Source organism: Mustela lutreola, chromosome X (assembly GCF_030435805.1).
Source record: "Mustela lutreola isolate mMusLut2 chromosome X, mMusLut2.pri, whole genome shotgun sequence".
Taxonomy (NCBI): domain Eukaryota; kingdom Metazoa; phylum Chordata; class Mammalia; order Carnivora; family Mustelidae; genus Mustela; species Mustela lutreola.
In genome coordinates, this window is record NC_081308.1 from 63,733,817 (window position 1) to 63,757,891 (window position 24,075).

Below are 24,075 nucleotides of genomic sequence, written 5' to 3' on the forward strand. Positions count from 1 at the left end.
ACTTGGCAAACGAAATCGATCTTCAGAAGCCGCGCGGGCCCTAACGCTCAGCGACCGCGAAGCTCCGCCCCACGCCGGGCTCGGCCCCGCCCCCGCTGCGGTCGGTATTGTCCGACGGTTCCCGTCGTCCCTCGGTTCCCCTCGGTAGTTTCCGGCAACGATCGAGAGTTTCTAACGTGCTCCCTGTTGTCTCTCGGCTGCCGTCCTCTCAACCGCCACCCCCCCTTGTCGGTTCCCTCTCCCCCTCCCCCTCAGCCGGCCCCGGCTGGCGCCTCTGGCGCTACGGGCTGGGCAAGATGGCGGCCTTCGGGATCTTGAGCTACGAACACCGGCCCCTGAAGCGGCCGCGGCTGGGCCCTCCTGATGTGTACCCTCAAGATCCCAAACAGAAAGAGGTGCGTTCAAAATATCGGGGTTCTCAAGGGGCCTGAGGCAAGCGATCCGCAGACGAGGAAGCAGTGATGGTTTGGGGGGGGGGGCGGGGCGGTTTGGCAGGAGCCAAAGTCCCAAAAGGGGTAAGAATAAAGTGGGCTGGTGTGGGAGAGTGGGACCTGGGGGGAGGGGGCTTCCCGGGTGTGAATAGGGAATGATGTAGGGGCCACGCTGGAGGCGCCCCTCTCCACACACACGCACACACACACCTCAGAAAGTTGTCTGAGGCAGCTTGGTGAGCTGCGGTTGCTTATGAGCTTGTAAGGAAGAGTGATGTTGAATGAGCTCTGGGTGGCTGGATATCTTAGTGACTGTGGGGTGAGGGTGGGGTCCAAATGAATATAAGGGCCTAGCTTTTAAATAACAATCTGTTCTACTCAGAATCCTCCTCCTACCTCTCCCCCTTTGCCCCCCTTTTCCCCCCACCCCTGCGTTGTTCTCTTCTCTTCTGCCCTCCTCTCCCACCACCACCACCCCAGGATTGGGGGGGGGAGCTAAAATGTCGTTTTCCTGCCTCAGGATGAACTGACGGCCTTGAATGTAAAACAAGGTTTCAATAACCAGCCTGCTGTCTCTGGGGATGAACATGGCAGTGCCAAAAACGTCAACTTCAATCCTGCCAAGGTGAGACAACCCTGCCAGGCTGAAGGAAAAGGCTGGAAGACTGAGAGGGAGCAAAGGCCCTGGGTTGGGAAGACCTAAAGTGATGACCTGAATGGCTTGAGTTTTCCTTCATAACCTAGTGCTGCCACACTGGTATTAGCCCTTCAGAGGCACGACCACCTCTCTGCCTCTTCTTCCCATCCTGAGGTGTATAGTTCTCTTCCCTCAGATCAGTTCCAACTTCAGCAGCATTATCGCGGAGAAGTTACGTTGTAACACCCTTCCTGACACCGGTCGCAGGAAGCCCCAAGTGAACCAGAAGGACAACTTCTGGCTGGTGACTGCACGATCCCAGAGTGCCATTAACACCTGGTTCACTGACCTGGCTGGCACCAAGCCACTCACGCAACTCGCCAAAAAGGTGAGGTGATGCTTCCTGGTCTCCAGGCCAAGGTGGGGAACATGGGTATGAAGTACCCTGCTATCCCTGGATGAGGCTACATGGGTGCCAGCTCGTGGCAGTGGTAGAAGTCTCACTATTTGTGATGTCTCTACAGGTCCCCATTTTCAGTAAAAAGGAAGAAGTATTTGGGTACTTAGCCAAATACACAGTGCCTGTGATGCGGGCTGCCTGGCTCATTAAGATGACCTGTGCCTACTATGCATCAATCAATGAGACCAAGGTGAAGAAGAGACATGTCATTGACCCCTTCATGGGTGAGTAGCTCCTGATACCAGGGGTCCCAGCACTGATTGCATCAAGGAGTGATACAGAGACCCTTGGACTTATTCTCCTTCCTTGTCTGTGTTCCTTGTTTCTGCTTATATCTTGCATTCACTCCGTTGGCAAACATTGTGTGTCTTGAGTATCTACTGTGTGCATGTACGGGGCTGTCAAGGTGACTGGTCCCTTATTCCCACCCTTAGGATGCTTATAATCCAATAGGGATGCTAAGGCATATGTACAAATCACGTAATTAGAGAAAGTATGTGTATGCATGTGTGTGTGTGTCTCAAAAGAGATGGTGAAAGACTTGAGCGGACAGAATTATTTGGGGACACCTGGGAAGGCCATGGGCAGGTGGCATTGGACCAGAGCTTGAGAGGATGAATAGGATTTAGAAGGATGGTGATGGGGGGTGTAGGCGTGGGGTGGGGACAGAAGATGTTTTAAGCTGAGGGATGGTGTAAAATAGACCTTTCCTCACCTTTCCCCTAGAGTGGACTCAGATTATCACCAAATACTTATGGGAGCAGCTGCAAAAGATGGCTGAATACTACCGGCCAGGGCTCGCAGGCAGCGGGGGCTGTGGTTCCACCATAGGGCCCTTGCCCCATGACATAGAGGTGGCAATCCGGCAGTGGGACTACAACGAAAAGCTGGCCATGTTCATGTTTCAGGTAGGAAGAAGGGCCATGGGATGTGACACCCAGGTGGCTCCTGGTCTCACATTCCGCCAGTACAGGGCAGAATCCACCTGCCAGCTTGCCCCAGCTGTGTTTCTCTTCCTCCTTTGATTTACCTTATTGCTTATAGTCCCCAAGGAAACTAATATTCTTCCCACCTCCTTGGACTCATAGGATGGAATGCTGGATAGACATGAGTTCCTGACCTGGGTCCTTGAGTGTTTTGAGAAAATCCGCCCTGGAGAGGACGAGTTGCTTAAACTGCTGCTGCCCCTGCTGCTGCGAGTAAGGCCTGGGGTTTGTGGGGGAACGAAGGGTGGAGGGGTCCTAGGGAGGATCAGAGGAGAAAGAAGTGGGGAGAACTGGGTGTCTTGATGGGCATGTCTTCACAGTACTCGGGGGAATTCGTTCAGTCTGCATACCTCTCCCGCCGCCTTGCCTACTTCTGTACCCGGAGACTGGCTTTGCAACTGGATGGCGTGAGCAGTCACTCATCTCACGTTATGTCCACTCAGTCGACAAGCACACTCCCCACCACCCCAGCTCCTCAGCCCCCAACCAGCAGCACAACCTCTACACCCTTTAGTGACCTGCTGATGTGCCCTCAGCACCGGCCCCTGGTTTTTGGCCTCAGCTGTATCCTTCAGGTGGGTACTGGCTGGACCCAGGGAAGCATTAAGAAGCATCCAGAGAAGGCTTGGATGCCCGTCCTGGAGAATGGGGGTGATTCTCAGTGGGAGGTGGGAGCAGGCACTGAGTACTTGCTTTGAGATTGTTGCTTCTCACTCCTGGGGCATTAGTTCCTTTCCAGGACTTGAGTAGGCCCAGAGCAAAAGGAGGGGATGAGGGGAGAGGCTCAGAGCTCAGAGACGGAGTGGTGCTACACCAGGGACTCAGAATGACGTTAGACCAGAAAGCTCAGGCTGGGGTCTTACAGTGGGGTTCTAGAGAGGGAGCCATGGGAACAGAGCCTGACCCAGCTGTTCCTGTGTGGCAGACCATCCTCCTGTGCTGTCCCAGCGCCCTGGTTTGGCACTACTCACTGACCGATAGCCGCATTAAGACCGGCTCACCACTCGATCACCTGCCTATTGCCCCCTCCAACCTGCCCATGCCAGAGGGCAACAGTGCCTTTACTCAGCAGGTAAGTACCATGAGGAGCCAGCCTGGTGCCCCTGGATTGAGATGGGAAGCTGGACTGCTTTTTCAGAAATAGCGACTTAGAGGGGCACCTGGGTGGCTCAGTCAGTTACATGTCTGCCTTAAGCTCAGGTCGTGACCCCAGGGTTCCTGGATGGAGCCCCGTGCCTGAGCTTCTGCTCAGCAAGGAGTCTGCTTCTCCCTCTTCCTCTGCCTCTCCTGTAGGCTCACATTCTCTCCCTCTCTCTGTCAAGAAAGAAAAAAAGGAAATAGTGACTTGGGGTCTGGTACAGTCCTTTGTGCCTAAGCCCTGGACTTCTGTACGCCTTGGTTATCCTTAATTAAAGCACTCCCCCTTTTCCCGTACCGCAGGTCCGTGCAAAGTTGCGCGAGATTGAGCAGCAGATCAAGGAACGAGGACAGGCAGTTGAGGTTCGCTGGTCTTTTGATAAGTGCCAGGAAGCTACTGCAGGTGGGTGCCAGAGGACAGAGAGTAAGAAGGGTGTTTGAAGAAGGGATGGTAAGGACCTAGTGATCTGTGAGTCGGAATGCACTGGGCTTCCTGTTAAGTCCCCTTTCCCGCTTTTCCTCCTGAGGCTTCACCATTGGACGGGTGCTCCATACTTTGGAAGTGTTGGACAGCCACAGTTTTGAGCGCTCTGACTTCAGCAACTCTCTTGACTCCCTTTGTAACCGGATCTTTGGATTGGGCCCTAGCAAGGACGGGCACGAGGTAAGCAAGAAGGGGAACAGAAGGAGCCAAAAACATGGCAAGAGCAACAGTACACCTGAGGGGAAGGCATGGCAAGGCATGGACACTGGAGTTGTGTGAAGAGATGATCTTCCTGGGCTTGGGCTGTTTTAAGATGGGACCCAGTCTTGAAGAAAGCAGAGCATGGTACTTTATCTCCAACCCTATCCTGCTCACCCCCATATTCCTTGGGTCTCCAGATCTCCTCGGATGATGACGCTGTGGTGTCACTACTGTGTGAATGGGCGGTGAGCTGCAAGCGTTCCGGTCGGCATCGCGCTATGGTGGTGGCCAAGCTGCTGGAGAAGAGACAGGCTGAGATTGAGGCCGAGGTCAGGGGGCAGAGATAAGAGAATGTGGTTGGCCAGTGGGGCAGTGACGGCTGGGGTTGGAGAAGGATGGAGCTGAGTAGCGGACCCCAAGTTCAAGTTATGAGAATACAGAAGGGGTACGGACCCTAAAGGGAAAGTTGAGGACTTAAGGCAACAGTAGGAAGGAGTATGTCAGTGTTGGAGTTAGGGAGGCAGGCAGGGCTTCAGTTGGGAGGCAGTAAAGAAAATGGAGGTCAGAGTGGGGATGGAAATGAAGGGCTTGGCGGGAGAGGCGAAGCAGGCAGCATTTGAAGCATCATGCGTGGAGAGGTGAAGAAGCCGGCCCAGACCGATGCTGGGGTTTCTTCTCTCATCTTGTAGCGCTGTGGAGAATCAGAAGCCGCAGATGAGAAGGGTTCCATTGCCTCTGGCTCCCTTTCTGCTCCTAGTGCTCCCATTTTCCAGGATGTCCTCCTGCAGTTTCTGGATACCCAGGCTCCTATGCTGAGTATGGACCCCTGCCCCACCCCGCCTCTCTCCGCAGAGACTCGGTTACGTGCCACTGTCCCTGGGAAGTGTAGTGAAGGGCTTTCTGGTGTCTATTTCTGTCTTGGGCTCTATGCAGACTGAGTTTGGGGTATAATTCCAGCCTCTGATCATCTTATGGTTGAATAGAATAAAGGAATAAGGAGAACCCATGCCAGAAGCGTTCTCACACATAAATAGCAGCAAGGATGCTCTCTTCCTTTACGAGATAGGGTGTGGGGCAGGAGGGGGGTGAACTGACTGTACTCTGTCCCTCGGGTTTGGGGTTGGGGGTTGTTCCTCGTCTTGCCCACCTCAGGTACTCTAGGAGCATTGTGCCTCAGGTGTGCTTCTCTCCTTTGCTGCCTGTGTCCCGTGCTCTCTTAAACCTTTTCTCATTCCCTCCATGCAGCGGACCCCCGAAGTGAGAGTGAGCGAGTGGAGTTCTTTAACTTGGTCCTGTTGTTCTGTGAACTGATCCGACATGACGTTTTCTCCCACAACATGTACACTTGCACCCTCATCTCCCGAGGGGACCTCGCCTTTGGAGCCCCTGGCCCCCGGCCCCCATCTCCCTTTGATGACCCTGCTGATGACTCCGAGCGCAAGGAGGCTGAGGGCAGCAGCAGTAGCAAGCTTGAGGTGAGCAGGCCTCGTCTTGCCCTCGCTACCTCCTTCAGACATTCCCAGACTCCTGGTTCTCAGAGACCTCCAGGTATCCCTTCCCCAATAAGGGGCTGGTATGGGCTTGGCGCTTCGGGGCTGGCCCAGCCCTCTCACATCCCTTGTTGGCATTTGCTCCTCACAATGGGATGAGGGGCTCTGATCCCCCTCCTTGAAGCTGAAGGGAATGAGGCGCAAGGTGGGTATGTGACTGTTTAAAGCTTGACTCCAGATCCGGTGCTTTTCCCAACATGGTCTCCTCCCTCTGACTTCGCCATCCCCCTTTCTAGGTGGTGGGGAGCAGCTCCCTGGGGCTAAAGTGACTTGGTTTATATTCTGTGCCCTTAGGACCCAGGGCTCTCGGAGTCTATGGACATTGACCCTAGTTCCAGCGTGCTCTTCGAGGACATGGAGAAGCCTGATTTCTCAGTAAGTTTGATTCCAGTGTGGAAGAAAGAATCCAGCTCCTGAGGTCCTCCTGTTTTGCCTCTCTGGGGAATTTCTTTATGCTCCTGACCCCCTTTTCACCCTCTAAATGTTCTGCCCTTTCGCCTTTTCTTAGTTGTTCTCCCCTACCATGCCCTGTGAGGGGAAGGGCAGTCCATCCCCTGAGAAACCAGATGTTGAGAAGGATGTGAAGCCCCCTCCCAAGGAGAAGATAGAAGGGACCCTTGGTGTTCTTTATGATCAGCCGCGGCACGTGCAGTATGCCACACACTTTCCCATCCCCCAGGTACTGTCCCCCAGCTCCTTGAGACCTCGGTTTTGAGCCGAGGTTTCTGTCCAAGGATTGTGCTGTGGGGTTGGAGCTGTGCTTGTGGGTGTGGTATGCTGGGAAGGGCCTGAGCACTGGGATGCTGAGGGTCATGGAGCATGCTTTTGAGAGGAGGAGGGAGCGAGACCCATGCCAGCGTCTGATGGTGCTGCTGGCATGCAGGAGGAATCATGCAGCCATGAGTGCAATCAGCGGTTGGTCGTACTGTTTGGGGTGGGAAAGCAGCGAGATGATGCCCGCCATGCCATCAAGAAAATTACCAAGGATATCCTGAAGGTTCTGAACCGCAAGGGGACAGCAGAAACTGGTGGGTTTGAGGCTCCTGAAACAGATCTCCCCCTAGGAGTGCCCTAGTCAGTGTCCCCTTCCCTAGCACAGGGAACCCCCAGTCATGTCCCCATGTCCTGTCTCTTGGAGTCTCCTGAGAGCTCTAGTCCTTTTGAAACTTCCCCCCTCATTCCCCCCCTCTGCAGACCAGCTTGCTCCTATTGTGCCTCTGAATCCTGGAGACCTGACATTCTTAGGTACCTCACAGTAAGCCCCATACTGCCCGCCCTTCCCCCTCCTCTCCCCTGACCTAGCACCTCCCTGTACGTATTCCTCCGAGGTCCATGTAGTCTGTGGTCCTCCAAACCTTTGCTTCACTGACCCCTTCCCTTCATCCCTCCCCCACCCCTTCCTCAACCCTCCCTTCCCTTCTCCCCTTCTCCCTCCCACCCTTCCTCCCTGCCTTCCTACCCTGGTCCCTCCCCCCCACCCATAGCTTTCTCTCCATACCCCCCTCCCAACCCCCCAGTCAACTAGTTCTCTTCCCCATCTGACTGCTCCCTTTCCACTGTCCCCTCAGGTGGGGAGGATGGGCAGAAGCGACGACGCAACCGGCCTGAAGCCTTCCCCACTGCTGAAGATATCTTTGCTAAGTTCCAGCATCTTTCACATTATGACCAGCACCAGGTCACGGCTCAGGTGTGGGCCTAGGTCCTGCCCTTTTCCCAACATTCTGCCAGCCTGCCCTGTTTTCCTTTCCTCCTCCTCTCCCCGCTAGGCAGGCTAAGCCTCCTGGTCTCATCCCAGTCTGCCATCTTCCTTTTCTTGCTTCCCTGGTTCTTTCTGCGTCTCTCCACTCCCGTCTCACTCCCACTGCCCTTATTAGGTCTCCCGGAATGTTCTGGAACAGATCACAAGCTTTGCCCTTGGCATGTCATACCATTTGCCTCTGGTGCAGCATGTGCAGTTCATCTTCGACCTCATGGAATATTCACTCAGCATCAGTGGCCTCATCGACTTTGCCATTCAGGTGGGGAAGTTGGGGAGAGGAGGGTGGAAGAAGGTGTTTGTGCTGTATGGGGTCCCGAGGTCAAGAATCGGGCCTCAAGCCTGTGTCCTGGGCTACTTGGGATGGGCAGGAAAGCCAGCCCGGTGGGGGCTGGAGGGTCAGGTGGAACACGAGCTAAGAAGGCCCAGACTAGCGGCTCACGTGCTCCACAGGGAGGCCCAAGAGATAGATGAGAGCATTGGGTATGGACTGTCCTCCTGCGGTGGAGTTCATAAAACTGTATCCTAGAGATGGGTTAGATTGTCAATGTGGCTTGTGGCGTTAATAGAATAAAGGACAGTGGCTTATGGCAACAGGGTCCTTCTAGACTGAGGCAGCTGTAGTGGAAAGGGGCTCGGGCCTGTCTGGGCAGTTGCCTCACGGAAAGGGAGGTTATATGGCACACAGGGGCCTCTTCTCATCTCTCACCACTTCCCAACACACACATACTTGCTCTGCCAGCTCCTGAATGAACTAAGCGTAGTCGAGGCCGAGTTGCTTCTCAAGTCCTCAGATCTGGTGGGCAGCTACACTACCAGCCTGTGCCTGTGCATCGTGGCCGTCCTGCGGCACTACCATGCCTGCCTCATCCTCAACCAGGACCAGATGGCCCAGGTCTTCGAGGGGTAAGTGGGGGCCGCAAAATAACTGGGTGGCTCGGGGCTCTGGCTAGTGCCAGTGGAAGCGGGCCCCTGAAGGACATGGGGCTCTCACCATGGCCAAGCCCCTGCCATTTGGGCAGGCAGGGAAGACTAGTACCAAGAGCCATGAGCCTGTGTCCGGGGACCTTCATGCCCTGGCTGTGCACATGGCTTACGGACCATCTCAACCTTGCACCCTCGTGACAGGCTGTGTGGCGTAGTGAAGCATGGGATGAACCGGTCAGATGGCTCCTCGGCGGAACGCTGTATCCTTGCTTATCTCTATGATCTGTACACCTCCTGTAGCCATTTAAAGAGCAAATTTGGGGAGCTCTTCAGGTAAGAGAGGTGGGAGGTGAGGGTAGAGAATGGGACCTTGGCCCATCTCCTTCCCATTACCGCTCAACTCAGGAGCAGGGCACAGCCTAGGACCCCGCTGTCTCTGGCCATCTGGGAACTCTGTCCTTCATGTGCTCTTGGTTCTGGAGAGTAGGCCTGCCTCCTTATCAGCCTGGCCTCCAGCCCATCTCCAAAGGGCCCACACTCCTCCTCCCAGCCTCCAGAGGCCTCCCGTGCCTTGTTCTCACTGGGTCCCTGTCCCGCCCACTCGGCTTGGTCCCATCTCCCTTTTGCTTGTCTCAGGGTCCCCGGTGCCTCCTTTTTTTCCCCTCCTCTCCCCCTTCCCAACCATCCCTCTGCCTCGCCAGATCATCCCCGACATTGCCGTGTCCCTTCTCCCACCCCTGCAGCGACTTCTGTTCCAAGGTGAAAAACACCATCTACTGCAATGTGGAGCCCTCAGAATCCAACATGCGCTGGGCACCTGAGTTCATGATTGACACTCTGGAGAACCCCGCAGCTCACACCTTCACCTACACGGGGCTAGGCAAGAGTCTTAGTGAGAACCCTGCTAACCGCTACAGCTTTGTCTGCAATGCCCTTATGCACGTCTGTGTGGGGCACCATGATCCCGATAGGTATGGGGTGTACTGAGTGGGGAACGGCGCTCCTGCCTGAGTTTGGGAGGGATGAGATGCCCGGGAGGTATGGCAAACTTGGTTACTGCTGGGGTGGAGATGAAAAGTTAATGAGTCTGAGGTTTTGTGGAACAAGGTTTTTCCTGAGGGCGTTTGTACTTCTCCCCAGGGTGAATGACATCGCAATCCTGTGTGCGGAGCTGACAGGCTATTGCAAGTCACTGAGTGCGGAATGGCTAGGGGTCCTGAAGGCCTTGTGCTGCTCCTCTAACAATGGCACTTGTGGTTTCAACGACCTTCTTTGCAACGTAGATGTGAGACTTCAGGCTGGTCCCGCTGGGGCATGGGACAGTTCCCAGGGCTTGGTGGGGAGGGGGTTGGTCCCAGTCGTCGAGGTTACAGAGGGACAGAGGCCCATAGAGCGGAGGCCGACCGCTTTGAGTTGGCAGCCTCTCTGCGCAGAGGTGGGATATCTTGGCTGCTTTTTCCTCCAGGTCAGTGACCTGTCTTTTCATGACTCCCTGGCTACTTTTGTTGCCATCCTCATCGCTCGGCAGTGTCTGCTCCTTGAGGATCTGATTCGCTGTGCTGCCATCCCTTCGCTCCTTAATGCCGGTGAACTGCCAATCCATAATCCCTAGAATTTCTGTACCCTAAGTTTGACTAGATACCCGATGGCCACACACTCACTGTTCAGTGTGAGGCTCCCCAGTACCACCAGAGGCTGGTCCAGTGGTGTGCCTTGTTCTGGGAGTGGCCTCATTCTAACCGGCCATTGGTGGCCCCTATCTTTCCATCTTTCCATGTTTTGACCCTCCGAGGGACTCCCCTTGCACTGTAAGACAGTTGGTTGCCCCACCTCTCCTTGGGCATTATCTTGTCATATTTCCTTTTGCCTGACTTTGCCTTCCCTTGCAGCCCTTTGCCAACACCGTGTCCCTTCGCCCTGTCCAATATATTTTTTTTAAGCTTGCAGTGAACAGGACTCTGAGCCAGGGGCCCGGCTTACCTGCCGCATCCTCCTCCACCTTTTCAAGACGCCACAACTCAATCCTTGCCAGTCGGACGGAAGTAAGTGACCCTGATCTGGGCCAGCCAGCAGTAGAAAATGTGGCTACCACTGCCACCGCCCCCCGCCCCCACTTCGTTTCTACTTTTGCTTCCCCTGACTTCAGCTCCCTCCCCAGACAAGCCTACAGTAGGAATCCGTTCCTCCTGTGACCGCCACCTGCTGGCTGCCTCCCAGAACCGCATAGTGGATGGAGCTGTGTTTGCTGTTCTCAAGGCTGTGTTTGTACTTGGTATGGGATAGGAAGGGAGCAGTGCCAAAAGTGTGTGTGGGATGGAGTACCAGCCGAGCTACAGAGGACAGTCTTTCTCCCTCCTGAAGGTGGTCTCTCGGACCTCTGGGGAGGAGAGGCGGGAGGGAAGTGTATTTCTGTCCCCTAGGGCCGGATTTGGGGAGTTGCTGCCTCTGTGGGTCCGGGCTGGGTCTCTCCACTGTGTTCAGATCTCACTCTGCCCTTCCCTATCTGCCACCCTTGAACCACAGGGGATGCGGAACTGAAGGGCTCAGGCTTCACTGTGACAGGAGGAACAGAAGAACTTCCAGAGGAGGAGGGAGGAGGTGGCAGTGGCGGTCGGAGGCAGGGTGGCCGCAACATCTCTGTGGAGACAGCCAGTCTGGACGTCTATGCCAAGTACGTGCTGCGCAGCATCTGCCAACAGGTCAGTCTCACCTTCCCCCCTCAGGCCGCCTCGGTGCCTTTCTGGAGCATAGTCCTGTGATCATGCCACCTTTCCCCTATACATCATGGCCTTCGTCAACCCCCAGCCCGTCCCCCTTATCCCTCACCCCGCTCACCAGTTGCCCCAGTGCACTAATGACCAGCTTCCTCAGGAATGGGTAGGAGAGCGTTGCCTTAAATCGCTGTGTGAGGACAGCAACGACCTGCAAGACCCTGTGCTGAGCAGTGCCCAGGCCCAGCGCCTCATGCAGCTCATCTGCTACCCGTACCGCCTGCTGGACAATGAGGATGGGGAGAACCCCCAGCGGCAGCGCATTAAGCGCATTCTCCAGGTAGGCCAAGGTGATGGGGGTCTTGGACGAACCAGGGGTCAGGGGGGCCCCAAGGCCCGGGGTGAAACCATAGGAACCCTGAGAGAAGGAGAGGAGGATGGTCAAGGAGGAAGACAGACAAGGATGTGGGCAAAAGGTGGTGAGGAAAACAGCTTGGACGTGGGTTTAGAAGTCATGTCAACACGGTCTAGACCCTAGAGTCAGCCAGTGGCTGAGGGTGCGGCTGTTAGGAGTGGAACTGCAGCTCAGCAGCGCAAGGCCCAACATCTGGGAAGCCTAGTTCTGGGCCTTGCTTGTTGGGCATTTGCTCCCTGCTCAGTCCCCAATGGTGGGAGTACCCAATAGCTCCCAGTTATAGAGCATCTGCTTTGTGCTGAGTGTTGTGCACAGCACTCTGTGTTTGTCCACCTATTTAGACTGTCCAGCCCTGTAAAGGAAGTAGGGGTGTCTGTGTTTGACCAACGAGGACTCCCAGGCTTGAAGAGCATAAGTGACCTTCCCAAGGTTACACAGCTAGTAAGCTTAAGAGTCAGCATGTGAACCCAGGTGGGCCTGTGCTATGCCCCGCCGCTGCATCCCCTACTCCATCCCCACTTGGCCAAGCTGCTTTAGACATTAGGGTAACTGGAGGGAGGGTGGAGAAAGAGAGCCATCTGGAAGAGCTACAGGAATGAGGTCTTCTCAGCCTAGAGGAGATAATGTCACAGAGAGATTAACTCGCAGTAGTAGCCTTCAGATTTGGAACGGACTTTGAGGAGCTGGTTTAAAATAGGAGAAGCAGGCTTCAACTTGAACATCAAGGATTTAGGGTAAGCATTAGGGAGAACTCACCTCTGCAAAGGAATGTGAGGCCGTGGAACAGGAGACCAGGGGAAGGTGAAGTTTTCCTGAACCGCTTTTATTTATTTTTTTAAAAAAGATTTTATGGGGCACCTGAGTGGCTCAGTGGGTTAAGCCTCTGTCTTCGGCTCAGGTTATGATCTCAGGGTCCTGGGATTGAGCCCCACATCGGGCTCTCTGCTTGGCAGGGAGCCTGCTTCCTCCTCTCTCTCTCTCTCTCTCTCTCTCTGCCTGCCTCTCTGCCTACTTGTGATCTTTCTGTCAAATAAATAAAATCTTTTAAAAAAATAAAATAAAATAAAAAAGATTTTATTTATTTATTTGTCAGAGAAAGAGAGTGAGAGCGAGAGAGTGAGCACAGGCAGACAGAGTGGCAGGCGGAGGCAGAGGGTGAAGCAGGCTCCCTGCCAAGCAAGGAGCCTGAGGTGGGACTCAATCCCAGGATGTTGGGATCATGACCTGAGCTGAAGGCAGCCGCTTAACCAACTGGGCCACCCAGGCGTTCCCTGAACCGCTTTTAAAATGGGGTGGATTTTCAGCCATTTTGGGTCGTGTCGGTGGAGGCTTTCCTAAGGAGAGGGACATGGAGGTTCCTTTCAGACCTGTAGGCTTATGTGTTTCAAGGTTGCAAGAGGTCAGGAACTGGTCTTGGGGTGGTAAGTGGCTGGGGCCAGGGGACACGTTGATGATGAGCCTGGGAGCGGTGTCTCTGTCACAGAACTTGGACCAGTGGACCATGCGCCAGTCATCTTTGGAGCTGCAGCTCATGATCAAGCAGACCCCTAACAATGTGAGTGGTGCCCGGCCCTCTCTTTCCCGTGCCCGCTTCCAGCTCCACATGCCTCACAAGGGTGGGTCACCACAGAAAAACCCATGTCCTGCCCTTGGGTTCTTGGGCTGAGAGAGAAGAGAGGACGGGAAGATGGCAGACACGTGGGGCTGAGGAATAGGGAGGTGGGCTGGGAGAGCTGGGGCTCTGCACCGTGGGGGAAGGTTGGCGGTGGTGGTGGCAGAGGCTGTTTCTATGGTCATGACAGTGAGGAGGTGTTCGAGGAGAAGATAGTGGGGAATTGGAGAAATGGGGAGGTGCTGGAGGGCACAGCTCCCAGCAGAGTTGTCTCTCCCCACTCTCATTACCCTCCAGATGCCTTTCTCCGCCCTCATTTCCTACATCTCCTACCATCTGTTTTCCTTCATCCCCAGTTACCTAGTTAGTACCCCATGTGCCTTTCATCCCCCTGCCCCAGGAGATGAACTCCCTCTTGGAGAACATCGCCAAGGCCACAATTGAGGTTTTCCAGCAGTCAGCAGAGACGGGGTCTTCTTCTGGAAGCACTGCCAGCAACATGCCCAGCAGCAGCAAGACCAAGCCAGTGCTCAGGTTGGGAAGAAATGTGTTCAGATCCCTTATGAGTTGTTCTGCTAGCGTAAATGATTTCAGTCTCACAGAGGTTCTAGGTCTGTCCGTCAGGTGAGGGGAGGAGGGGTGCTTCCACCCTGGCCTGGCTCCTTTGGGACACTGTGTGCTCTGTCTGTCCTCCAGCTCTCTAGAGCGCTCTGGTGTGTGGCTGGTGGCCCCCCTCATTGCTAAACTGCCCACCTCAGTCCAGGGGCATGTGTTAAAGGCGGCCGGGGAAGAACTGGAGAAGGGTCAGCACCTGGGTTCCTCTTCCCGCAAAGAACGTGACCGACAAAAGCAGAAGAGGTAGAGTGGCTGTGGAGGGGACCAAGATGGAGGGGTAGAAAGGAGAGGATGCAGGGCCAGGGAAGAAAAAAATCTGGGACACGGGTGGGGATGAGAAATCACAGGAAAGTGGAAAATTGAAGGGTAAGAGTGGACACAGTTGAGCAAAAGGCTAGATCTTTTTTGGTTAATTTTATTTATTTGAGAGAGAGAGACAGAGATAGCGAGAAAGAGCACAAGGTGGGGGAGGAGAGGGAGAAGCAGGCTCCCCACTGAGCAGGGAGCTCCATGCGGGACTCGATCCCAGGACCCAGGAATCATGACCTCAGCTGAGGGCAGATGCTTAACCTGACTGTGCCCCCCCAGGCAACCCAAGAGGCTAGATCTTGAGAGAGTAGAGTCTGGGGCTTGGAATGATGAGATGGGCAGCTGCCTAATTCACATCTCATGGTCCTGTCCTTGTTCTTTTCCTCTTCCTCCCTTCTTTAGCATGTCCCTGTTGAGCCAGCAGCCATTCTTATCCCTGGTGCTGACGTGTCTGAAAGGGCAGGATGAGCAGCGTGAGGGCCTTCTCACCTCCCTCTACAGCCAGGTGCACCAGGTACAGGCCCCGGAGCCACTGAGCTGCGCCAGAGGGCAGAAATGGGTGCCCCCGAGGCCACCATGTCCCCAGAACCTCCAGTACTTAACGGTCAACGCCTTGAGTGTTTGGGGATGGAAATGAGAAGATGCCGAAAGCTGGTCGTTATGCTTGTTTCTGTCTCAGATTGTGAATAACTGGCGGGACAACCAGTACTTAGATGATTGCAAACCAAAGCAGCTCATGCACGAGGCTCTCAAGCTGCGGCTCAACCTGGTGAGTGGGGGTCCGGGGAGAAAAAAGATGTGGGTGGGACTAGAACTGCTCCATAGAGATGCCTCCCCACTCCAGCGCTGGCCAGGGGTGGGGGCGGAGGGTGCTGAGATGGAGGGCCCAATTTCCACCGGGTCTTTGAGTACTGATCTGGCCCTCCTCAAGACATGGGACCGAAAGTGGTTGAAAGTCTGGATCCTTGCAGAGACCCTGCCTCAGTACCCTAGATTCTGGCTGGGACCCTGGAAACCCACCGTGGAATGTTGAGTGGAATCCTGGACATCCCTTAGTCCAGCTCCCATGGGTTCCTAAGTCAGGAACCCGAGGCCCAGAGGGGCCAAGAATGTAGTCATTGGCCTAGACTCACATAACAGATCCTGGGTCCGACTGGCACGTGGTGGGAGCTGGGCGAAGTGGCAGCCAGGCTGGGTTCTGCTGTGAGCTTTCCCGAAATGCCAGCCTTGGCCCCTGAGCCATCTGACAGGCTCGTTGTGGCCCTGGCAGGTAGGGGGCATGTTTGACACGGTGCAGCGCAGCACCCAGCAGACCACCGAGTGGGCCATGCTCCTCTTGGAGATCATCATCAGCGGCACCGTGGACATGCAGTCCAACAAGTAAAGTACCCCCACCCTCTGTCCTCAGTCTTGCGCCTGGGAGGTAGTCCCTTCCCCAATGCCAGGTGCAGGATGCCCTGCGGCTGGCGCAGCTCTCCCTACTTGGCTCCCACCCTGGAGCCACTGTCTGGTCTAGCCTCTTTCCTCTCTGGTTCTCTCCCGGTCTTCTCATCACAGCGAGCTCTTCACCACTGTGCTGGACATGCTGAGTGTGCTCATCAATGGGACCCTGGCCGCAGACATGTCTAGCATCTCTCAGGGCAGCATGGAGGAGAATAAACGTGCCTACATGAACCTGGTGAAGAAGCTACGGGTGAGCAGAGGAAGCGAGGGCACGGCTCTGGTGGCGGGGGATGGGGACCGGCCCCTCGGCTCCCTCTCCCCTGACCTTACGCACGCCGCACGCCGTTCGACTTCGTTCAGGCCAGAGCCGCCTCCCCTCCACCTCCCTGTCCACTTCTTGTTATCTGTACAGCAAGGGTTTACTGAGTGTCGTCGTCGTGCCTTTTTCTCTGCTGTCCCTTGAGACTTCCCATCACTCCTTTGCTGTGTCCTTGAACCCTTGCCTGTCTTCCTGTGCCTGCAGAAAGAATTGGGGGAGCGCCAGTCAGACAGTCTGGAAAAAGTTCTCCAGCTGCTGCCACTGCCCAAGCCGACCAGAGATGTCATCACCTGTGAGCCGCAGGGCTCCCTCATCGACACCAAGGGCAACAAGATTGCAGGCTTCGATTCCATCTTCAAGAAGGAGGCACGTCCCCTTTTCCTCCCATCCCTTTTCCTATTGCAGCACCGATCCCCTCACACCCAGCTTTTCCCTCCTCTGGGCAAGAGCTCTCCCTGCATGAACCTTGCTGCTACGACTGGCTTACCAGGCGGGGGAGTCCATGGGGCTCTGCTGGCAACAGCTGTCTCTGGGGTGTGGAGCTGATCACTGAACTTTTTTTTTTTTTAATTATCATTTCTGCACCCCATCTTGAGAATCTCATCCTCATTCATCTGTCTCTTCACCTCTACCCATCTCCCCCCATCTGCACCCACCTTTGAACAGACAACCCATTTCTCAGCACCCTGTCCTCCTCCACCCTGGCCAGCACCCCACCCATCTGTCTGGCCAGTTGCTGGATCTCTGTTACCCTGCATTCACCCGTGCCAGCTCCCCCATCTCTGCAAAACTTTCCCTGCCCCTCGTCTCTGTCAGCTGCAGTGTTTGTTGAGTAATCCGATTGGCTGTGGAGAGCCGAGAGGGGGAGGGAAAAAAGAGGAGGCAGAGTCTAAAATCTAGAGTCCAGCCCAGTCACATGTACTCTGTCTTCACTCCTTTTCCTGGCCCATTTGTCTGTCTTTCTGAGTCTTTCTCTCTCTCTCTCTGTCTCTACCTGACTGTCTCCCTTGGCCCTTCTCTGTGTCTCTTTGTGCACCTCTTTGTCTCTCTTCCTGTTTCTGTCTCTTTCTCTGTTTTTGCCTTTCAGTCTCTTCCTGCCTTCCTGTTGCTGTGTCTTTCTTTGAATGTCAGCATCTGTGTGTCCCTGCCCATCACCCTCTCCCCTCTGAACTCTGTCTGCTCTGAGCGTGTACCTCAGAGTACACGCTGTTGGTGTGCATGTGTGTTCATGTCCATCCCTCTCACCGTCTCCCAGGAACTGACCTGGGCCTGGGTTTGTTTTTGGTTTTTGTTTTTTTGGGTTTTGTTTTTTTTTTTTCTCCGTTTGATTGCCAACAGATCCTTACCCCTCTCCTACAAGCCCTCAAGGTCTGTCTCCTGTTTGCCAAATCTCAGCAGCTCACTGTGTGTCATTTTCTGGAGCAGGGTCTACAGGTTTCTACCAAACAAAAGATATCTCCCTGGGATCTTTTTGAGGGCTTGAAGCCATCCGCGCCACTGTCCTGGGGCTGGTTTGGAACAGTCCGGGTGGACCGGCGTGTGGCCCGAGGAGAGGAGCAGCAGCGCTTGCTGCTGTATCACACCCACCTGCGGCCCCGGCCCCGTGCCTATTATCTGGAGCCGCTCCCGCTGCCCCCGGAAGATGAGGAGCCCCCTGCTCCCACCCTGTTAGAGCCTGAGAAGAAGGCTCCAGAGCCCCCCAAAACTGACAAACCTGGGGCCGCTCCACCCAGTACTGAGGAACGCAAGAAGAAATCCACCAAGGGCAAGAAACGCAGCCAGCCACCCACCAAGACAGAGGTTAGCGCTGCCCCCCCAAACCCCCACCCCATTATGCTGCCACAGCCTCTCTCTCTCTGCCCCCCACCTCATAATTCTGTGCAGCTTCTGGTTTCTGAGGGAAGTGAAGGGGAGGTGGGGAAGAGGTGCCATAAGAATGACAAAAATGAGTCACATAGGTCTAGCTCCTTTGCAGCCCTGGTCCCCTACCTTGTCCCACCTCTCCCCCTACCCCCTACCCAAGTTACAGTCCACTCACCTTCCTCCTCTGCTCTTCATGCAGGACTATGGAATGGGCCCGGGAAGGAGTGGCCCCTATGGTGTGACGGTGCCCCCAGACCTCTTGCACCACACTAACCCTGGTTCCATATCACATCTGAGCTACAGGCAGGGCTCCATAGGCCTGTACACCCAGAACCAGCCACTCCCTGCAGGTGAGAGCCAGCCCCTAGGAAGGGGAGTTACCTGAGCATCCCTCCTGCCTGAGGGACAATGTCGCATCCCTGAGGATGTGCCCATGACTGGGACACTGAGCAGGAACTCAGGGAATGGGGATCCTGGAGAGGTCAGCCTTCTCCCCTTTCCAGGCGGCCCTCGTGTGGACCCGTACCGCCCTGTGAGGTTACCGATGCAGAAGCTGCCCACCCGACCACCTTACCCTGGAGTGCTGCCCACAACCATGACAGGAGTCATGGGACTTGAACCCTCATACAAGACCTCTGTGTACCGACAGCAGCAGCCTGCGGTGCCCCAAGGACAGCGCCTTCGCCAACAGCTCCAGGCAAAGATAGTGAGAGGGGCAGTAGGGAGGGCCGTCAGGGAGAGGGGCTTTGGGGGGTCATGAGACTGAGGAGATGCTTAGGATTTTCACAAGGACTTGGCAGAGCGGGAGCTATGAGAACCAAGACAGCAGGAAGTATTTTCCTGAGTTTGAGTTTGTCTCCTTTTTTCCCTCTAGCAGAGTCAGGGGATATTGGGACAGTCATCTGTCCATCAGATGACTCCCAGCTCTTCCTACGGTTTGCAGACCTCCCAGGTGAGGGCATGAGAGGATAAGAAGGGGGTGGGGTGGAAGGGGCTTGAGGCCAGCCACCCTATGCTGCCTTGGCCCTGACCCCTTCTCTCCTCTTCCTTCTCTCCAGGGCTATACTCCTTATGTTTCTCATGTGGGATTGCAGCAACACGCAGGCCCCGCAGGTACCATGGTGCCCCCCAGCTACTCCAGCCAGCCTTATCAGAGCACCCACCCTTCTACCAATCCTACTCTTGTAGATCCCACTCGCCACCTGCAACAGCGGCCCAGTGGCTATGTGCACCAGCAGGCCCCAACCTACGGACATGGGCTGACCTCCACTCAAAGGTACTACCCAAGGCATCTGTGTGTGGGAGGGGGTCGGGGGGGCTGTGAAGACACACTGGGCTGCAAGGATGCCCAGTAGGTGCGGGGGAAGCCCATGCCAGGAGGTGATGGGACTAGTCTGAACTTTCAGAGATGTGACGAATGCTTAGCTGGCCCCAAAATGCTGGAGCCAGAAGGGACCCTGGTGACCAGGGTCCCCTTGCCTGACATTTCTTGGAGGCCCTGAGAGGGGAAGGTCACTCCTCCCACTATGATAAGGAAAGGTCTGGAGCTCTTAGATATACTGTGTGGTAAGGAGTCATCCCGCCGGCAGCAGAGCAGTTAGTTACATGCTGGAACGGACCAGCCACAGAGCCGTCCTACCATGCCAAATGCTAATTGGGCCTTTTAGGACTCGGGAGCCACGTCTTGAGGCTCTGTGGCTTGGGCTCTAGGACACCAGGGAGTGGAGCAGAGGAAAGCCCTCTCCTTAGAAGCATCAGTCAGCCACCCACTGTGTGGCCAGCACTCCGCTAGGACAGGGTAGGGAGAGAAAAGGTTTTAGAAAATACAGAGCCCCTCACCACAGAGAATTTTTCATCCAGTCGGGGAGAGGAGACTCACACAGAAGAGCATTTAAGGGTCACGGTGAGGAGAGAGGTATGATCAGGTAGGCAGTGGTGTGCTGTGAAGTAAATGGGAATTCAGAAAAGGTATGGTATGATGTTGTTGTGGGCCTGAGTCTTTAGAGGAAGTTTCATGAAGGAGGTGAGATTTGAATTGGCCTTTGAAGGATAGCTGTAATTTAGATTGGTGGTGTGGAGAATGAGAAAAGGGAGTCCAGGTAGATGACAGAGTGTGAACGAAGACGGGACCAGAGTGAGGAGGGTGACTTGGGGCCACGGGGGCAGGGGATGGGAAGAAGAGCATGGGTAGCATGTAAAATTCACACCGGCGCAGTAGCAGGAGACAGGCGGGGATGGGCAGGTGATACAGGGCTTTGAGCGCTCCGTGCAGAATTGAGACAGAGTCCCACAAAGGGCTCTTTTGATCAGAAAGGCCGTGTTGTGAGTCGATGTGTTGACAGATGAATATGGGATGCAGGGATAGGACACATGGGGAAGGAGACGGAAGACTTGAGAGGGAGGGTCCGGCCGGGAGGTAGCCTGTTGCTGTGCTGTATGTGGGAAGGCATGAGAGCAGGAGAACTCCGTGGTCTTTCCAATTCTGAAATGTTCCCCGGGACCACTCCACCAATAGCAGAAAGCAGCTCAGTGAGTGCACTCTAGAACACCTGTTCTGTACTAAGACTGATTTTCATTCTTGTAAGAGAAAAGCAGTGAAAACAGAATTGGGAGATGTCTTGCCATGAAGGTGATGAGCCCTTGAAATGGGGTGATGCCTTTGCCCCTTATTCCTCAACATAGCAATCTGTCAGAACCTAGACGGGCCCTTCTGGTTAGCGCCAGGGGGAGTGAGTGAAGCGACTTGTCAAGGTTTCCTTCAGGTCAGGGATGGGGACTTCTCCTCCTCCTCCCCTCCCACCCCCCACCCCCACTTTCCTACACACCCCCATCCTGGGGGCCGGGCCTTGACCTTTGTCCCACTGGTCTTGGCAGGTTTTCCCATCAGACCCTGCAGCAGGCCCCCATGATAGGTGCCATGACTCCGCTGGGCGCGCAGGGCGTCCAGGCCGGCGTGCGATCGGCGTCCATCCTGCCTGAGCAGCAGCAGCAGCAGCAGCAGCAGCAACAGCAGCAGCAGCAGCAACAGCAGCAGCAGCAACAGCAGCAGCAGCAACAGCAGTACCACATCCGGCAGCAGCAGCAGCAGCAGATCCTGCGGGTGAAGCCCTAGGCCTTCTGGGGTCTGGGGACCCGGGAGGGGCAGGGTGGTCATTCTTTGGGGGTCTGATGCAGGTGATGGGGTGAGGTGGCACCGGCACCGGGGAGCATCCCCTGGCACTCAGTAAGGGCCCTAAAAGTTCCTGTCCTCCTCTTCCCCCTGCTGGTTTCCACAGGTCCCCTGTGGGAGTGCCCCAGGGAGTCCACGCCAGTGGGATGGAGGTGGGGGTGGTGGTGGAGGGGGTCCCCTCCCTCTGAGGCCCAGCACTCTTGATCGCAGCAGCAGCAGCAACAGCAGCAGCAGCAGCAGCAACAGCAGCAGCAGCAGCAACAGCAGCAGCAGCAGCAGCAGCAGGCACACCAGCAGCAGCAGCAGCAGCAGGCAGCTCCTCCCCAACCCCAGCCCCAGTCCCAGCCCCAGGTAGCCACTGGAGCACAGAGCCTGGCTCAGGGATGGTTGCCCAGGTTGGGCACACAGCCAGTGAACCGGGTTGGGCAGTTTTTTGGGGGGCAGGGGGTCAAGATGGGAGGCAAGGCATGGCCCCCGAAAATGGGGTCAGGAGATGAGGATGGAGAACAAGGCAGAAAGTTCAAGGTCAGTCTTCCACTTCTGGTTTCTGCCTCAGTTCCAGCGCCAGGGGCTTCAGCAGACGCAGCAACAGCAACAGACAGCAGCTTTGGTCCGGCAGCTCCAACAACAGCTCTCCAGTAAGCCTGCCTTCCTCCTCAACCCCCCCCACCTCCCCTGTTGGGGGAGAGCCCCAGGGACTGCATAGTGGGGTGGGGAGTGGGGGCAGGGAGGAGCTCCTGTGATTGCCTCAGGCCCAGGTCTTCCCATCCCTTCCCTTGGTACCTGAATAGCCTTTCCCTGCATACCTACCTCCTTGCTTGGTCTCCCAGCCTGGATCATCTCTGGTTTTCCGCAGATACCCAGCCACAGCCCAGTACCAACATATTTGGACGCTACTGAGCCACCTGGAAGAACGGCTTGTGCCCTGGATGTGGCCCCACCCCTTCATCTTAATTCCTGGTCTCCTTTTCAGGCTAGCACCAGTAGTGGTTGGGGCTCTTCCCTCAGGCTCCATTTTTAATAAGTTTTTAGTATTTTTGTTAATGTGAGGCGTTGAGCTGTTGGGTTTTGTATATTATTTATATAGAGACCCCAGAGCTGTTGCACCCAATACACAGAGCTTCTTTGCAAAGGAAGTGTGTGACTTCTGCATGGCTGGCAAGGGTGGGCTCTGGGGAGAGTGTCGGGGGTTGGAGCAACCAACCGGTCAGAGCCTTTTATCCCAGGTCCCATCCCAGTCCCATCCCGTTCCGATTCAACCCTCTATTTACCTTCCATCCCCTCAGTTTCTGAGTTACAGTTGGATTGCTACTCTCCTCTCTTCTCCAACCTGGTAACATCTTGTATAGGTTTGGGCCATGAGTTTCTTAAGGGCGGCTTACCTTTTTAGCTAGACATTGCAGGTTCTTTGTAGCTTCTCTCCATGAGGGCTAGACCGCTGGGGTTGGGGAGGGTCTGTGCGGCAGGAGGATTTTTTTTTTAAAGATTTTATTTATTTATTTGACAGAAGGAGATCACAAGTAGGCAGAGAGAGAGAGGAGGAAGCAGGCTCCCTGCTGAGCAGAGAGCCCGATGCGGGGCTCGATCCCAGGACTCTGGGATCACGACCTGAGCGGAAGGCAGAGGCTTTAACCCACTGAGCCACCCAGGCGCCCCTAGGCAGGAGGATTTGAGGGGAAAAAAAATCCATAGAACCTGATTCTTCTGCCACCCATCCCACACACTCACTGGGTTTTGAACAGGCTTCAGGATGGAGGTTGTGACAGACACTGCCTACCTTTTTTGCCACCTCGCGTGCTCCGTGTCATGTACCAAATGGCATCTTAGAGAACTTTCCCTGAGAGTCACATTTTTGGGATGAAAAACAGGCCTGCCATTGGCAAGTGTCCCCATCAAACTGGTGGTGGTGGAAAGCCAGTATGGTTCTAGGGAGAAGAGACACTCAGTAAGAGGGAGGACCCCTTTCTTCTCTCTCCACCCTGTTGCTGGAACTGTTTGTTTTCACATGACCCACCTTGGCAGTGACCCAGGATGACTGTTGCTCCTTCCCATCTTGCAGTGAAGCCGTTGCCCCAGAGTTGCATTGGGAATTGCGGTAGGGTCATTCTCAGCCCCTTTGCCTTCAGGTTTGGGGCGTTAGATCTAAGGCCTGTTCAGGAGGGCAACTGGTTGACTACAAAGGAGTCTTCTGGTATGCGCAGCTGGGGCTGGAAGAGGACCAGCCTCAGCCTGGTGGCTGGGTGGAAGAAGGTAACAATCTGACAACTTCAGGGGAACATCCAAGCCATAGCTGCACTGGGTCACTGGCAAGTGTCAAGTGTGCTGGTAAAACCAGAAACATTGATCAATACCCAAGTTCTAAAAAATAAAAAAAAAAGAATAAATAAAGCAAAATCCCACTTCAAAGTCCATGGCACCCTCGCTCACACGGGACTCAGCAAGTTTCGGAGCTGTGTGCACAAGGAACAAAACCCCAGACAGGGTCCAGGCAGCCGTGACTGTGACCGAAGCTCACTTCTGATCTGTTCTGTCCTGACATAAACACTCTGAGGAGCTGCAGGCTTGGGGTCACAGCTGGGATAAGGGACACTCTGAGGGACTCGGGTGGGGGAGCAGGGAGTAAACAAAAGGGACAGGTGCACTACACACGGAAACCTGAGACACAAAGACAGTGGGATCTGGAGGGGAGAGCCTGAAATGGTGGAGCAACTGGCCTGCTGACAGTCTCAGTCTGACATGCCCTAGCAGCAGCAGAAAGGAACAACGTTGACCTTTAGGGAGAGTGACAGGAGGAGAGCCAAGTGCCCCCACCCTCCACTGCTGGCTGCTCTTGCTGCCTCCAGGTGCTGAGGAGAGGAGAGGCGAGGGATGCTGAGCAAGGTGGAGGCTTGTCTTTTGTAGAGTATGACTGGGGGCTCCTGCAGGCGGTGCCTCAGTTTCTCCCTTTGTTTCATTGTTTCAAGCTTTGCAGGTAAAGTTAGAGCTAGCTGCCCTGGAAGATCACCTGTCCTGATTTGAGGGATGCGTATGTGAGGGAGAGCCGGCGAGCC

At 55.2% G+C, this 24,075-nt stretch overlaps 1 protein-coding gene across 12 annotated transcripts; it reads left to right on the forward strand.

Annotated features, from left to right (window-relative positions):
- The first annotated feature begins 78 nt into the window (after positions 1–78).
- Positions 79–22,157, forward strand: MED12 (mediator complex subunit 12). 12 transcript variants are annotated; one of them, XM_059156606.1, is made up of 46 exons: positions 146–395; positions 952–1,056; positions 1,265–1,456; positions 1,593–1,752; positions 2,255–2,436; positions 2,617–2,727; positions 2,835–3,089; positions 3,440–3,586; positions 3,955–4,054; positions 4,179–4,315; positions 4,534–4,665; positions 5,026–5,152; positions 5,582–5,811; positions 6,181–6,261; positions 6,395–6,565; positions 6,770–6,914; positions 7,081–7,131; positions 7,455–7,573; positions 7,761–7,904; positions 8,385–8,548; positions 8,771–8,902; positions 9,313–9,540; positions 9,710–9,854; positions 10,035–10,155; positions 10,510–10,611; positions 10,716–10,841; positions 11,093–11,268; positions 11,441–11,620; positions 13,179–13,250; positions 13,708–13,841; positions 14,004–14,165; positions 14,634–14,745; positions 14,911–15,000; positions 15,502–15,611; positions 15,789–15,924; positions 16,198–16,359; positions 17,419–17,793; positions 18,056–18,206; positions 18,360–18,562; positions 18,731–18,808; positions 18,915–18,969; positions 19,045–19,132; positions 20,731–20,956; positions 21,236–21,376; positions 21,582–21,663; positions 21,882–22,157. In XM_059156606.1, exons 1-46 carry the CDS (start codon positions 297–299, stop codon positions 21,923–21,925), a joined length of 6,483 nt encoding a protein of 2,160 aa, XP_059012589.1. In that variant the 5' UTR covers positions 146–296; the 3' UTR covers positions 21,926–22,157. The 12 variants fall into 12 exon arrangements, with proteins under 12 accessions (XP_059012592.1, XP_059012593.1, XP_059012589.1 ...); XM_059156607.1 differs by having other exon boundaries at positions 10,728–10,841; XM_059156608.1 differs by having other exon boundaries at positions 10,728–10,841; positions 18,360–18,553.
- The last annotated feature ends 1,918 nt before the right edge of the window (positions 22,158–24,075 follow it).

Coding starts and splice junctions, on each gene's coding strand:
- MED12 (XM_059156609.1), top strand. CDS start 297: ATGGCGGCCTTCGGGATCTTGAGCTACGAACACCGGCCCCTGAAGCGG. Junction 1,457..1,592: donor TCACGCAACTCGCCAAAAAG/GTGAGGTGATGC, acceptor ATGTCTCTACAG/GTCCCCATTTTCAGTAAAAA. Junction 4,055..4,178: donor GTGCCAGGAAGCTACTGCAG/GTGGGTGCCAGA, acceptor TTTCCTCCTGAG/GCTTCACCATTGGACGGGTG.